Genomic DNA, 17,400 nt, shown 5'->3' on the forward strand with positions numbered 1-17,400 from the left:
TGTTTGAGGCTAGGGCTAGTGATTAGAGTTAGGGTTTAGAGTGGGGTTAATTTTTTTGTTATGGTTAAGGTTAAGAAAATGATAAGAAATATTGTTAGCATTAGTACCATGGTTAGCATTATTTTTGGTGTTAAGATTTTGATGGACTTATGATATAGTATTATCATTTATCTTTATTATTTACATTATCGTTAGTATAATGGTTTCAATAATATGTTATTAGGTTTAAGGTTTAGGGTTAGGATTAGGATAAGGGTTTAATAATATGATTATATTTATCATTTATCTTTATTATTTACATTATCGTTAGTATAATGGTTTCAGTAATATATTATTAGGTTTAAGGTTTAGGGTTAGGATTAGGATAAGGGTTTAATAATATGATTATATTTATGATTACATTTAGGTTTACAATCTACATCACAATTAGTATTATTGTTGTGTGTGTGTGTGTGCAGGTGCGTGCGTGCATCTGTGTGTGTGCGTGCGTGCGTGAGTGCGTGTGTGCCTGCGCATGTGTGTGTGCGTGTGCGTGCGTGTGTGTGCATGCGTGCGCGCGTGTGTGTGTGTGTGTATGTGTAAAATCACCCCCTCACTCTCCCCTCCCTTATCTCACCAGTATATCCTTCTCTCTATTGGAAGCATCTTTAGATATTAAAAATGTAATACGAGTCCCCATCTCTCTCTAGATATGACCCCTTCTCTCCCCCACCCTCCCTTTTAACCAAGTGCCCCTCTATCTTCCCTCCATTAAAAACATAATATGAGTCTTTTAACAATTAGACTATGGCTATTATTATGGTTAGATTTGATGTTAACATCATGCTTAAAATTGTAGTTGTATGTGTGTGTGCGCGTCTGTGCGTGCGTGTGTGCACGCGCGCGCGCGTGTGTGTGTGTGTGCATGCGCGTGTGTGTGTGTGTGTGCGTGTGTAAAATCACCCCCTCACTTTTTGCTCCCTTATCTCACCAGTAGATCCCTCTCTTTATTGGAAGCATCTTTAGATATTAAAAACGTAATACGAGTCCCCATCTCTGTCTAGATATGACCCCTTCTCTCCCCCTCCCTCCCTTTTAACCAAGTGCCCCTCTATCTTCCCTCCATTAAAAACATAATATGAGTCTTTTAACAATTAGACTATGGCTATTATTATGGTTAGATTTGATGTTAACATCATGCTTAAAATTGTAGTTACGATTTCAATTTAGGTGGAGACATTTCTATTATAAATTCATAAGAGAATTATAATAGATTTGAACATTTAAAACTTAAATAATATAAAATACAAATTTAAATAATAAAATTAAAACTATTAACAACAAAGATAAGCAAATGTGGTCCATTTTTTAATGTTCTCCATAAGTTTATAAATCAAATTTGATTTGTTTAAACGTAAAAATAACTTAATTTTATTAATGATCAAAATTTTAATGGTTAGGCAAGATAGGCTATAGGCAGATTATTGGGCGGGGGCATGCAGGGGCACGCCCTATAAATTGAAAGGGGGGCACGCCTACCATTCAGGAATCCATCATCTTGACTTCCTTACCCCCCTTCAGAGTAGGGCAATGCCCTAAAATTCTATAGGGTGTGGTTGCCGACAAAGGGTTGCCCATGAGAATTGTAGGGAGAATTGGGCATGAAGATGAGCCTAAGAACCATTACAGGCCCTCTGCATGCACCTATAGAATGGTAGGGCACTAGCATTCAAGTCCCTACAATTATATGGGCACTACTATCTATAATTGATGTTAATACATGAATAAAGAACATAACGTCACCCCATAGAATAGTAGAGGTCGGGGATGGGTGGGGGCTCCAGTATTCATTCTTGCTTTTGGTTAGGGATGACTGATGCATCTGCAAACTTAAGGCACCATCCAAAAGGACGTTAGCTTGACTGTGCCGACCAGGAACGGATTAGAAACTGCGACTACCTATAGAATGGTAGGGCCTTATTCCCTCTCCTCTCCCCTCCTTGACTTGCAGGTTCAATTGGCCTGGGACCTTGTAGGTATGCATGCAAATCTCCCTCTGGTTGCTAAACCAGCACCCCCAAGATCAAGAGACATCGCCCTACCACCTGCATGTGATGTCAATCCAATACGATGCCCGTTGATTGCCACCTATCAGTCAAAGAAAATCGTGACCCAATTATTCTGTTGAGCTAAACCCGCCTTCTACAATGGATTGTTCGTGGTGCAGAGCCTACAATAAACAATAGGCACTCTGCATGCACACCGGTGGGACAGGAACATGTGAAGAAAGCTTTCCTATTGAAGAATAATATAATAAAGGGCACCCACCCGCCCCCTACGAGCCATGGTAGGGCGACTATCCTCTGCACCGAGCCCCACCCCTGATTCCCTCTCCCGGCAACCTTGAAACGCTCCCTAAACAAATTATTGTTCTTTTGTCTCGATATGCAAAAGACTTGGGTGGGCACGAGGAGAGAATCCGAGGGGACTTTAGCTTACTTATCGATTCACCACTAGCGATTTGTTTCATGATGAGTCGACTTAAATAAATGTTTGTTTCGATGCAACCAAGATTCAATAGAAGACAAGATTGTATGTAACACCCCAAAGGGACAATAACTTTATTGCCCAAAAGTAAGCCTTGATCCAATTTATTGTCTCTTATCGAAGAGGTCTTGAGTTCAAGTCTACTCACACTTTATAAATAATAATAATTAATCACAACACGTGATAATTAATCTTGTCTTCAACCTCTTACCCATCCAAAAAAAAAAATGGTTAAATTGTAAAATAAATTAATATGTTAATAAAAAGAGATTTTGGTTTTAAATTTTGAAGTTTTAGGGAAAAAAATATATCATTAATATTATGTTTTGAAAATACTTTGTGGACTTTTTTTTCGTTTTTTTAAGACTTTTATTTCTCTCCTATTTATGTGTCATTTGTAACTGCCTTCCATTTTTTTTTTAACATAGAATATTCCTTGACATATTCCCCTACTAAAAATGGCTACTATCATTGTATATGCCTTGGACATAATTAAATATTTATAAAATTAAAATATTCAAAAGTATAATTTTTTTAAAACTTATGATAAAAACTTAAAAGACGTAAATAGTAAATGAATTAGAGACACTTAAATACTTGAGCAACTTAGGTGTTATAATTGTTGCAAGCATCACAAAAGAGGAAATTGACTTGCATTACATTTCAAGTCCCATGCAACTTCTGCATTACAATTATTGATATACTGAGTGAATGCGGCTTCAAAATGTTTTCCCAAACGCATACATTTCTGTATCGATTTCTCTCAACTATATTACTACGAGTAGGTAAGACCAGAGAAATATGAAAAGCACCACAGATGTCTTGGACAGTAACCAATTTATTCAAGTAACTTTGAAAGGAGCGGGCTATCCTCCCAAGAAGCACCGAAAGTTGTCTTTTTCAAACAAAAATCCTTCAGATCTGCGAAAATTCAGCATTTTTTTTACAGATTGTGTTGTTTTCTGTTATTACCATTGAAATCAATACAAATTCACACTAAAATTTCCGTAAAAGTTTGTTGTGTTTTTTGCAATTTTGGGGAAAAAAAAATCGAAGCTGCAAATTTATTGTGTTTTTGCTTGATCTGTAACTGTACAACCTAAAATGCTACAAGCTTCATCCGCACCTGTTAAAATGAAATTGAACCTTTGATGAAGTGTGTTTTACCAAAAGATTAGCTTGCATCTTTCATTTAATCCTTATAGACTATATTCTTTCCTCTTTAAAGACAACATCTACACAGACTTGTCCACACCATCAATACCCTCAGTACAGTTTTAGAACGCATCAATTGCCAAGAAAATGTGAGAAGAATATTGAATACTAATCCCTGAACATATAGTATCCTCTGAAGAATAATATTGGTTACCAGCTTACCGTTTGAATTGTCCAATGCAACAGTATTCATTATAGCTTTATCTCTTTATTCGAAGAGTGAACAGCATGACCCGGACAGAATTGGGGATTGTCTGATTAAAACTGTGTGAAATGTATCAAATGCTAAAGAGCTTTATTTATAAATAAAGTCAAGTAAGTCTTAAATTCACTCGCCGGAGCCCTGCCTGCCTACCACATTCTTCCCATGCATCAGAAATAGAAGAGTGCTTCCATCACAAGTTACCAAGTGTTTCTTGAAGTAGACAATCCTAGTGCCAAAAAATCACAGGCCACCTTTCTCCCGGGAAGAAATTTCATTCGCACATGAACTTTTCCGATAATTGAAAGGCTGGTTGCATTAAGCTCATGCTAATGCTTGAGCAGCTATCCTTTACAATATCCAAACCAAGACATGAAACTTGTTGTCTGGGTCCTTGTTCACTGTCGTGAGTAAAGTTTGTTTCAGAAGGGTTTTTAAAAGCAGGTGATAATACTGTCTCATAATTAGATTGCCATCCTGCTGTAATCTGAATTGGTTCAAAACAAGTTGCCACAGAAACCCCGATATTAAAAGAATCTCGATGTCGGAAGAATGACCTGTGGGCAAATCTGTGTCTAAAAATTAGAAATAGATATTTGAATTGTGCAATGCAACTTTCCCCAGCCTGGGAGACGAGGATAAAGATTTTATGATGATAAAGTTGTCAGCCGATTTGAGACTGATATATAATCTCCTGTAGATCAGGTTGACTCGTCATTACACATAAGATTGATTTATTTAGACTTGACGAAGCTAGGGAGAAATGCCTTTGATAAAATGTAACCCACAATAGGTGTCTTTTTTATTTATTTAGGTACCCTTTACAATATCTATATGTGAATGGTCACTATGTGGAGCTGGTTTAGCTGGGCCATCCTCTCAAGTTTCAACATCCTATATACCCAATAAATAAGTTTTCAGAATGCAAATTGAGTTGCATAGTTTAAAGTAGCTGATTGGTTACTTTGATCACTTGATCCAGTATGTTGTGTTGGGCAATGTTAGATGTTAATTAATCTACAGCAGCTAACAGTTCTAAGAGCGGCAAAGAGTGCATTGAGCCAGTCATATGTCTGTATATTGTTGTGAATCCGTGATAGATCATTTGTTTATATATGTGTGTGTGTGTGTGTGTGGCCGTTGCAATCCATCTTTTTCGGTCTAACCAAAGGCACATGACTCAAATTCACCTCTTCACAAAGACGAACAGTAAAAGTGCAACTCATTCTTCGGAAAAAAAATTGGGAAGAAATTTCAGCAAATAAAAAGCTATAATTCAACTATACACCAATCAAGATTGTATGACATTTTATATCAATTATGATCGACACAACATTGCACCTCCTTTTCGTGCAAGTGCTAGTAGTATTGTATTTTGCACAGGCAAAGTAGATAACTGAAACATTTATTTTAGCAAGGTAACATAAAATCATCACTTCCTAATAGACTGCTCCAAGCATATAATGAGGTAACTTTATTTCAGTGTCAAGATCATCCTCCCCATCATCGAATTAAGCAACAAGGTAAGATAATTGGTAGATAAAGACCAACTATTTCACTGCACACTTTCTATAAATTAGATGTCCATTTAAACTTGAGCTTTTGGGGGCATGTGACACAAAATATCATTATCCAATTGCATTCTGATTCTCAAGAAAATGATTCACTGTCGTCATAAAGAGTTAGTACCTTTAATTCAACTTTTTTATCAGATTATGTCCCACAAGCTGAACGACTCAAAGTTGTCACCCAAATGAATCCTTGCACAAATAAATATGTGAACAATTAGTAGAAATTGTCTGAACCAAGAATTGTTAGTGTACACATTACAATATAATTAAAGTTGTACGCTTTTGTGAGAAAACCCGTATAATGCACCAGGCTAAACCTACACCCGGTATAAAAATTTACAGTACTGAATGTGCTGAGGATATATACTCCAGCAATCAAATCCCTGCATAAAGCATGATCATCTCAGTGTCTGAAATAACTACTGAGGCCATCCGCATGTCCTGGTGTATAGATAGCAGATGTCAACATCAAAATGGTAATGCCTGTTGTTCCAGCACCAACAGGTCAAACCAAGCCACACTGAACCATAGATATAAAATAATACATAACCAGTGAATTCTAGCTGTTACTCGATCGACTGTGAGTATCACTGATTCTACTGCTTGTATGCCGCCTTGGCACACCTATTTCACAGGCATTGACCTTGGCAGCAAACCTTAAGCTACACAAAGACTCGTTAAATGACTTCGGATCTGGTGAAATGTTGACAAACATTAAAGTCTTAGAATCCCCTCCAAGGCATGGCTGCATGGTAAAATGCTCATTAAAATTAGTATTGTAGGAAACAAGTGTTTGATTTAATCATACAAGACTGCTTACAGACAGTGTTACCTGAAGTAAATATGTAAGCTTTGAATTCCTGTAAGGTACATGTTGCTCTTTGTTAGCTATGGCCAAAATTACATCACCTAAACTTGACAAACTTTTGTTAATGGCCTGCAAGCAGATTTATGACATTAGTTAATAAACCATTTAACATTAAATTCTATTGTCCTTTATTAAAAAATGTAGGATGATCCATTATCCCGCTAAAAATTTATAAAAAGATTATTCAAAAAATGAAAAACCAAATCTCACAAAACCTGTGTTTCTTTTAAGCGTTCTCCTGTTGCTCCACTCCTTGAGAGTCGTTCACTTCCAGCTAAATCAACAAGATTTAAAACTCCATGAACTTGTTGTTCAGTATTCTGGCACCACCAAATCAACAAGTTTTGTATCACCAAGTTGTTGCAGAAACGAAACAAGCATTTCCAATCATATAACACCCAACAGTATATTATATAGATAGCTCATGTACCTCATTAGAACCAGCAATTCTAAGAGTGAAGACACAGTGACTACGCGAGGATTGCTCATTCATTGCAGTCTTTCCTACTGTCCTATAACCAATAAATGAAAAGGGCAAGGAAACACGACCATAAAACCATCAAAATTATATTTGGAAACCAATTAAACTATCATCTGAACATTATATTTCCAAAATAAACACCATATCATGTTAAGGAAAAAAACATGAAATTCACATCACTGACTATCCATAAAGTGACCTGCTTTGCGCTGCTTGATTCAAAAGTGAAGAAACCTCTTCCCAAGTTGTAACTTCAACAATGGTAAGATCTGAGACGAAGGTATTCCCATTGGCATCATGTTTTACAACATGTTGCTTTCCAGCATCATGGGAGTTGGCCCGAGCAAGATCACGAATAGTCTCATTGTAAATTTCCAACATGGATGCCTAGATAGTAGAATTTATGTATTGACAAAGGGTCAAAAATCTTTACAAAGCTAGATTAAGCCTACACTCTTGTTCCTTAATCATTCAGAGTATGTTAAAAGGTCCACTCATTCAAGGCTCATTAAAATTGTCAATGTAATAGAGGATAGTTATTAACAACCTGCATCTTAAAATCCCAGCCTTGAGAACGAAGAGCTTGACTTGACTTGAATATTTGTTCCAGGGACCTTGGTATAATGCCCTTATGATAATCCACATCAGGTCGACCAAGCATAGTATATGTTTTCCCCGAACCTGTCTGCCCATATGCAAAAATACAGACCTGCCAAAGAAAAGATAAAAGGATTAACAAAATGTTGTTTTCTGGTCAAATATCCATCCACCAAATGAAAACCTTCACATAATCATCTGCCAATAACCAAGTAAATAAAAACTGCTCAACCAAATGAAAAACTTCACATATTCATCTGCCAATAACTAAGTAAATAAAAACTGTTCATGTAATTTATATTGTAATATAATGCTCAAACAAGCTTTGAAAGATTATGAAAATCTATAAGAACACTTGGGAAAATGTGAAGACCAAAAGAGTAGAGTCAACATTTCCACAAACCAGTCACCGTTTCCAGATTCAGTGTAGATAAAAATGAAATCAGCTAATTTTAATAAAAGTGACATGATAATAATAAAAATTGTGCTAGAATATCCATCCACCAAATGAAAGACTTCACATAGCCTGCTGATAACTAAAATAATGAAAAGTGAAAATTAATTATACAATATATAGTTTAGTAGAAGGCCCATACAAGTATTGGAAGGTTATGCCATCTATTGAGAAACTTGGAAAACTGCATTTGTCACCACTGCCCATTATATATCTTCCAAAAAGCCATAGGCTAGAATGCTTTTCATACTAAATCCATAAATGCTTACTAAATTGTAGATTCACAGTGGAGGGCAAACTATTCAAACAGTTAATAACAGCATCGACACTTCATTTTTGCAGAGCATAAACTATTATATATGCATGTTGTTTGCCGAATGCTTTCCTATGCAATAGGAAGATTCATACTAGCTTTATTAGAAAATTGATTTTAAAGCATATACATGCATGTTTATGTGGTTCTATAAAATGCAACAAGGTTTCTAAAAACCCCAAACCAACCTCAGAACACAGAAGAGCCTATCAACCCAATTAAGCAATACCATAGCATGCAGTTACTATGGAAGGCAACTGAACTGTCAACCTAGAAAGAGAAAACAAATTTTCTCTAAGAAGAAAATCATCAATTAGCTTTGATTTTTTTAAAGAAGAAAATTAAGAGAAAATTGAAATCCAGTATTTACAAAAGTACTATTTTTGAAGAGTATTAAATAGGATATAGATAAATACAGAGTTCAAATCAAGCCTTAATCTATTACATAAAACCAATTATACTCCTAACCCATATCCTTCACCTGGCTTGATCTAATGATCGCTTTGATGTACAATTGATTTGTTACTTTGCAATACCCTGCCAATTGACAGATTGCAACCATGCAGTACACATTCTCCAATCAGAAACATAATAATATTTAAGTATTGTGTAGACAGAGTATTAATTAATAAGGGTAAGATAAGGTAAAAAAACAAACATAAAACTTTAAAAGTAACATATTGCTTAGAAATGAGAACCTATTAGTACTTAAACTTTTAGAACAAACTTTAAGTGAACCACCAGGATATAAAAATAGAGTTAAAGAATGACAACAGTGGACTCTGACTGTTCCCAATCTACAAACTGAAATAGCAGCAAAATTAATCATCAAACTCACTGCATGCTTCCACAAACAACAATAGATGAGACACACTAAATTCTATCAATGAAAACTGTGACTGAACCTGCGTGAGTTTAGAGTGATAGGGAGTTAGTATACCATAAAATATTTTTCTGCTTGTAACAACAATGATGAAAACGGGAAAAGCAGTGAACTTAAAATATTTATATCAACTAATGGAGCACAAAAATAGGTAGACCAATCAAAGTATACGCAGCATTTTTGAAATCCCTTGAGCACCCAATAGTAATTAATACTTGAAAGGTGCAACAAAGACTTGAATGAGGCGCGGACCAAATAAACAGTGAAAAAATTGTATCACCTATAACAGATAAGGTTTACAAGACAACAAATAGATTCGATACTATAAAGTTTCAATCATCTCCGAAAAGAATTGGAGGCCAAACAATTTGTAATTTTAGGATCAATTCTGCATTTGCTGGTAGGAAATTCAGTGACTAAGAGACTGCCTTAATATGTGAAAACATGCAGTCTCTAGGAAAATGCCTTAATATATGAAAACATGCAGTCTCTAGGAATCTTATAAGAAAAATGAAAACTTGAGAAGTTGGGATGAAAAACAAGAACAAAAACAAATATTTCACACCATTAGAATATGAGCCAAATGTACTAAGTAGAATCCAGCTAAGGATATCAGTTTTCTAGAACCTATAATACTTTCACAGTGTTCTTTCTGAGTTCAATTGTGTGTGTTTTTTACTACTTGAGCTCTCTAACATTCTGATGATGGATCACAGAATGTGATCCATAACATTCATACAAGACAGTACACAAAATCAAATGCAGAAAGAGCAGTAAGAAGATTGTGTTAATAACATTCTGATCACCGACTTGTAGGAGTATTAATTATGTTAATTAAGGAAGGGTTATGTCCCTTGTAGGGACATACCCTTTAGGAAGGATATATAGGGAGGTTATCGATGAAAATTGAGGACACACAGTTACAAACATAGTAATGAGAATCGCGTGAATCACCTATTCAGCGATCAGATTCATGCACGCCGATTTTTTTGGTGTCGGAAATCATGATCGGCGATTTCATCAGGTGAATCGCCTGAATCACATGTATCGGCGATTCACTCAAAAAACCGCCTGAATCACCATCAAAAATCACCAAAAATCGGCTAGCAGCAGCAAGCATGTTTAATTGGAAATAATAAAAAAATCACTTATGTTTTTTGCTTTCTTTTTTACCTTTCCTCTTTGTTATGACCCTAAAAGGGCTTCTAATTGTTAAGCATGACTAGAAGAGAGGAGAAGAGAAAAGAAGAACCATAGGTTATTAAATAAATAAAAAACGACGACAAATGAAAAATGTTTAGAATGCATAATGGACGATGCCCAAGGGAAGGGAAAGGCATAATCAGGTAGTAAAACATCAACAGTTCCCAGAAAGAGTGTGGGATTAGAAGAAAATCACAAAAACACTGTGTTTCATGTACTTTTGTGTGGGTTTCAGAGTGCTAATTTGGTTTTGGCGACGACCCCGTTGGGGGCGTTGCCCCCTAGACCCCTAGTCGCTGCATTTATCAATCGTGGGAAGTCTGACCAGTTGATGAGACCTGAAGTTGTTGCAGGCATGGAGTGTCTGTGGTGGAGAGAACAACAGAGTAAGCCTTTCGAGAGGGGCGATATGCTTTGAAGCACTTGGAGTAGGTGTTGGATGTGAAGCTGTCTTATAAAAACTCTTTAGCTCATGTGGCAAACACAAACTTTCATGTTTATATATGTTAAGTTTCAACTTCTATTTGATGGTGTTATAGTGTGTTTAAGTTATATTCAATAAAAAGTGCAAGAAATAAGTTTTAAATTGTTAAAATCTCTACATTTAAAGGGTTTTTTCCAAATTTGCCGATTCATCGCTGATTCACCGGCGATTCATCCCCAATTCACGATTCGATTCGGCCGTGTCGATTCTGATACGATACCGATTCTCGTTACTATGGTTACAACAAAGTCTGCTCCTCTAAGCATCTATATCCTGCGAATTATATCAGAGATACTCCCTCACAATCAAAGGTCGATTATTCATTATTGGATCTGCATCAAGATAGGTGTTAACTTCATCAATAATCAGAATTCTTAGAAGACCATTCTCAGCATTTAAAGACTGAATTAAAAGTCTGATTCAAAGATAAGGAATTAGCAGAAACTTTACATGGTATCAAAGCTTTGGTAATCGAACCTAGGCTTTACAAAATTTCAGTAATTAGACTTTGTATACATCAAGCAGCAATCTCCTATCTTCTATGGCATACACAATTAGACCCGAGGATAGGTTTGATGGGAAGGAACATTTTGATGCCTAGAAATTTAGAATCATGATGATTCTTGAAGAGATCAATGTAAAACAATTTGTTGATGGAGCATCCAAACAATCTCCAATTGAACCTCACAAATCTATCTGGAGCAAAAGAAATGGAAAAGCTATTCAAATCATCTTGGATGGAGTAAAAAATGATATCGTACCTATGCTTACAAAACATCAAACTCTTTGATATGATGAATGCATTACGATATGCATATGAAGTAAACAATGCAACTAGGGTTCTCGCACTAAAAAGGCAACTAAATCACATTCGGATAAAGAAAGGAGAATCGATAAATTCTTACTTCCTAAGAGTTGTCGGCATTAGAGATGAACTATCAAGCATAGGAACCACCATTAGTGACACGGAATTAACGCTTATGGCTATAGATGGATTGCCAGATTCATGGGAGACATTTGCACAAGGAATAAGTGCCAGAGATAATCTTCCGGACTTTAACAGACCCAAGAACAATTGTCTTCAAGAGGAATCCAAAAAACTAAAGAAAGGAGGGAAACCAAAAGCAGAAGATAAAGAACTTCATGTTCTTAATACAAACTCCTATATGAGCAAGAAGAAGCATTTCAAGAAGAAAAAGGGAAATCAAAAAAATGGAAAACCCAAGAAAGATCTATCTAAAATAAAGTGTTTCAAATGTGAAAAATTTGGACATTATAGATCTAATTGTCTTGAAAATTTCAAACAAGAAGCAAATTGTACAAATGTTATTAGAGAAGAAGATACTTATGAACATGAGAACTATGTTTTGTATTCCTCTCTATCAAATGAAATTTCAAATAAAGCATGGGTAATTGATAGTGGATCTTCTAAACATATAACGGGATACAAAAAAACTCTAGATTCTTTATCAGAGAAGGTTAATGGTGAAGTTACCGTTGGTGATAACTCAGCACACTCCGTTGAAGGAATTGGAAATTGTACTTTGAAACTAAAATCAAAACATACTCTTCTTCTTAAAGGTGTACTCTATGTACCAAGAATTAAAAGAAACCTAATCTCAATTACAGCACTTGAAGATGATGGGCACAATGTTGCATTTGTGCATGGCAAAGTATTAACTTGGGCTAAAAACTCCTCCATCAAGAAAGCAAAGTTAATTGGTGAAAGAAAAGGATATTTGTATGAATTGAATACAGAATCTAGTCAATCTATTCAAGCCCTAGTTCACAAAGCTACAGATACAAATGAAATATGGCATAGAAGATTAGGGCATCTAAATTTCAAAACTTTATTAATTATGGAGAAGATGGTTACTAGATTACCTAAACTAAATAAAGACCACCCAAGTATTTGCAAAGGGTGTGCTCTAGGTAAGAACACCAGAAGTCCCTTTCATGATAGTACTAGGAAAACAAATAATGTACTAAAATTCATTCATTCAGATTTATGTGGACCCATGTCTGTTCCTTCTCTTGGAGAATTTTGGTATTATATCTTGTTCATAGATGACTTCTCTAGGAAAACATGGATTTATTTTTTTAAATGCAAGGAATCAAAAGAAGTCCTACAAAGATTTAAAGAATTCCAAACATTAACTGAAAACTTGTCAGGGCATAAAATTAAAACCCTTAGAATTGATAACGGAGGAGAATATACCTCAAATTTGTTTAAAAGGTTTTGTAAAGAATCAAGGATTAAGAGGGAGTACACTGTTCCTTATAATCCAGAGCAAAACGGGGTAGCAGAAAGAAAGAATAGGACGATTATAGAAGCTGCTAGAGCTATGATTTTTGACCAAAATCTAGAATATTATCTTTGGGCAGAAGCCTATTGTACTGTTGTATGTATTCAAAACAGAAGCCCTCACTCCTATCTTAAAGATAAAACCCCTGAAGAAGTATTTGCTGAAGTAAAACCCAATATAAGTCATCTTAGAATTCACGGGTGCCCTGTATATATCCATGTTCAAAAAGAAAAGAGAACCAAGCTAGAACCCTCTAGGAGGAAAGGTATTTTTGTATGGTATAGTGAAACATCTAAGGCATATAGGATTTTCATACCTGGACAGAAAAACACTGAACTTAGTAGGGATGTAATCTTTGAAGAAGATTTTCCATTCAAAAGAGCTATAAGTTCTGATGAACTTTCTCCTTTACCTAGTTCTGAAAGAAATAGTGAATCTGGGTCCCAGAGGGAGAACTTAGAAGAAATAGAGGATCAAATTCAAAATATGAATCTTGAAGAAAATTCAAAGAAAAGACCACTTTGGGCCATTAAAACAGTTAAGTAGCTCAAGACTTTGTTGCACCTTCGGGAACAGTTAGAGAAAGCAAAAGACCTAAAAGATTCTCTAGTTATACAACAAACATGAGTGATTTATCCAAAACAGAACCTACCAATCCTTCTAATGCTATTAAACATATAGCTTGGAAAAGAAAACATGACAGAAGAATACCAATCTATTATGAAAAATAATGTTTGGGAAATTGTTTCTTCCAAGTGGATATTTAAAATAAAGCATGTTGCTGACGGTAGTATTGAGAAGTATGAAGCTAGATTTGTAGCCAAAGGATTTTCTCAAAAAGAAAGAATTGATTATGAAGATACATCAAAGGGATGGAAGGTACATTAGATGGATGTAAAAATAGCATTCCTAAATGGAAAGATTACAGAAGAAGTTTATCTGAAGCAACCTAAAGAATTTAAAACTCATGATACTAACATTTTTGTTTGCAGGCTCAAGAAAGCTCACTATGGGCTTAAACAAGCTCCAAGGGCTTGGTATAAAAGAATTGATAAATATCTCACTGGCTTAGGATTCTCCAAGAACGAAGCCGATCCAAACTTATATTATAAAAGAGATAAAGATGATATGGTAATTCTGATATTGTATGTCGATGATTTATTAATCACAAGTGATGATCATCTTATAAATCAGTGCAAGAAAGATCTAACTAGAGAATTCAAGATGAAAGACTTGGGGCTTCTCCATTACTTCCTAGGATTGGAACTACAACAGAATTCTGACAGTATCATACTTAATCAAGGAAAGTATACATCAAATATTTTGAAGAGATTGGGAATGTGGAACTGCAAGTCTATGTCTTCTCCAATGGAGACTAATCTACATAAACTTAAAGAAGCAACAGCAGAATCACCTTCCATAGATTCCACTCTCTACAGACAGATGATTGGATCCCTTATGCATTTGGTAAATACAAGACCAGATATTTGTTATGTTGTTAACGCCTTAAGTCAGTTTACATGTGATCCAAAGGAGATTCACCTAGTTGCAGTTAAGCACATTATGAGATATTTACAAGGCACTCTAAATTTTGGACTCAAATATGAGAAATTTGCTTTAGATTTGCATGGATTCACATGTTTAGATTGGGGTGGAAGTGTTAAAGACAGAAAAAGTACTTCAGTATGCTATTTCAATTTAGGATCAGCTATGATATCTTGGATATGCAGAAAGCAATCCTTAGTAGCTCAAAACTCCACAGAAGTCGAATACATTGCAGCAGCAATGGCCTCTCGAGAAGCAATCTGGCTAAGGAAGTTACTTGTAGGATTATTTGGGCAAGCCATGAATCCTACGATTATTCATTGTGATGATCAGAGTTCCATCAAGTTTTCAGTGAATCCAGTTTTCCATGACAAGTCCAAACATATTGAAATTCATTACCATTATGTAAGAGATATGTAAACAGGAATTCTATAAAGTTGGAGTACATTTGAACTACAGATCAGACAGCAGATATTCTCACCAAACCTCTATCTAGACTAAAGATAGACCACTTCAGGAGAAGACTTGGTATGGTTGAATTGTAATTCATTTGTATTCTTCAAATTATTAATAAAATAATTTTATTTGTCAGGCTATTGACTGTTATGGGCTTCACCATTTATATTCATTATATAAGAGGTGATGATCTCTAAGATAATGAACATTTGTATAAAAGACATTATGAGAGATGACAATCTCTTAGATAATGTGCTAAAAAGTAAAGTTCTATTGTAAGATCTAGATGAGTTCAAGATCATATTGTGATGTAAACATTGCTATGTCTATGAGTCACAATTTGGATAAAGGAAGAATTTTAGTATTCTCAAGGGTTATTCTGTATTCTGATAGATCTTAAACTCAGGATCTTGTTGTGATATAGAAATACCAATTTCTATGAGTCACAACTTGGATAAATGAAGAAATTAAATTACTCTTCAAATTTATCCTATATATTATCACTAGTAGCAATGATTTGTCATATCACAGGTTTAGTAATATGACTTTGTATCATGTGTTCTATGATACCTCATACTAAGAAGAGTCAAACAGATATAGAGTATTAATTCTTGCTTATTCATCTGTATTGGTGTTGCTAGATATAATATCTCTCTGTAGGATTATCAGGTTAAGAGGGAGTGTTAAGTATATTTAACCAGATAAACCTACAGGTCTGAAAGTGCAGACCATACTTCTTCTTTTACCCTTATATATCATTTATGTTGGCATTAGATTATTTTCCTTAGGAGCCAGCAACTTCTCAAGAAGTGAATTAATAAACCTTAACTAATCTAACACATTGTGTTAGTTAGATGTTATCATGTTCATTTATTCTGATCGCCGACTTGTAGGAGTATTAATTATGTTAATTAAGGAAGGGTTATGTCCCTTTGAGGGACATACCCTTTAGGAAGGATAGATAGGGAGGTTATCGATGCAGATTGAGGACACACCATTACAACAAAGTCTGCTCCTCTAAGCATCTATATCGTGCGAATTATATCAGAGATACTCCCTCACAATCAAAGGTCGATTATTCATTATTGGATCTGCATCAAGATAGGTGTTAACTTCATCAATAATCAGAATTCTTAGAAGACCATTCTCAGCATTTAAAGACTGAATTAAAAGTCTGATTCAGAGATAAGGAATTAGCAGAAACTTTACAAGACGTACCCCCGCAAAGTCCCCAATTGCTGCCCATCAACCTTTGTTTGCTATTAGGATGTCGAAGAGGACGCATGAGCATCCCCTGTCCGCTGTCAGTTTTATGTATGTATAGAGCCAAAGGAACCATCGCAGATTGATGAGGATGAGGACACAACAGTTTCAAATGAAGGCTGGTTGGTATTCCTTTCACCAATCTTGATCTTGAGGAGTCGAGCAGTTACAATGATGAGGAGTTTGCCTTGAGGCCTGACTTCCCAAGAGATGATTAGAGGCCTCCCTTCACTACATTTTGACTTTTTGTACTTGTTTTGATATCATTCTACTCAATGTAATTATCTTTATGATATTTTTCATTAAAAGAAATCTTTAATTAGCCAATTCAACAATTGTCCAATTTTATAATTTATTTAGTATTGAGTATTCTAATCTCTAACTAGTAATTCGATATTCAAAATTCCAATGTTCATTTCTCATTGTTCAATGTTAAAGTATTTACTATTTAATATTTGGCATTTGCAATTTTATTATTTTACTTCTTCATAGATATATACACCTTTTCATTACTAGCATTTGGTACACATTGTTTCCAGTTACATTGAGCATTGTAATTATATAGATTATAGGTATGCTACTTACTACATCTTGGAGAGGATATTGTGGTGCATGAGCCTGTACAATTGGTGGTCGTCAATCCAGAGTGGGCCTAGTGGTCTAATTCTATTTCAATGAAGGAAGATCAGTGAAACAAAAGAACCATGGTGATAGTTGGTGGGAGCACAATGAGGTAAGCCGCTGATTTTATTTTAAAATCTAGCTTATGTTACTCTTTAAAATGCTGATTTTCATTTTAAATTAAAATTTCTAATTCTGGCCTGTTAATGGGTCTTTGAGGTTTAAATCTTGGCAAGTAGGGGCAAACACAATAAGGTGGTATTCGTCAGAGAAGGGGTGGGTAAAGATTAATTTTGATGGTGCCTCTAAAGCAACCCTAGACCTTGAGGATTTGTTTTGTGTCATAATGAGAATGGAATTATCCTTGATCTAGGTGCAAGAAGGCTGGCAGACAGTACAAACAATGAAGCAG

General features: G+C 35.2%; 1 protein-coding gene across 3 annotated transcripts in view; it reads right to left on the reverse strand.

The window, feature by feature from the left end:
• Positions 1–5,615: 5,615 nt before the first annotated feature.
• LOC149541997 (kinesin-like protein KIN-14C) overlaps positions 5,616–17,400 on the reverse strand; it is a 31,000-nt gene continuing 19,215 nt past the window's right edge. For 2 of the 3 annotated variants that reach the window (XM_089797045.1, XM_089797046.1), the window contains 6 exons: positions 7,411–7,572; positions 7,063–7,250; positions 6,813–6,894; positions 6,598–6,702; positions 6,347–6,451; positions 5,616–6,259 (listed from right to left, as the gene is read on the reverse strand). In XM_089797045.1, coding sequence (XP_089653171.1) covers positions 6,074–6,259; positions 6,347–6,451; positions 6,598–6,702; positions 6,813–6,894; positions 7,063–7,250; positions 7,411–7,572 — 828 coding nt within the window. In that variant the 3' untranslated portion in view covers positions 5,616–6,073. The remainder of the gene's footprint in view (positions 6,260–6,346; positions 6,452–6,597; positions 6,703–6,812; positions 6,895–7,062; positions 7,251–7,410; positions 7,573–17,400) is intronic. The other variant, XM_089797047.1, reaches the window with a different exon arrangement.

The sequence above is a fragment of the Cupressus sempervirens genome, chromosome 8, assembly GCF_028749045.1.
Source record: "Cupressus sempervirens isolate cs-2001-9-10 chromosome 8, ASM2874904v1, whole genome shotgun sequence".
NCBI lineage: Eukaryota > Viridiplantae > Streptophyta > Pinopsida > Cupressales > Cupressaceae > Cupressus > Cupressus sempervirens.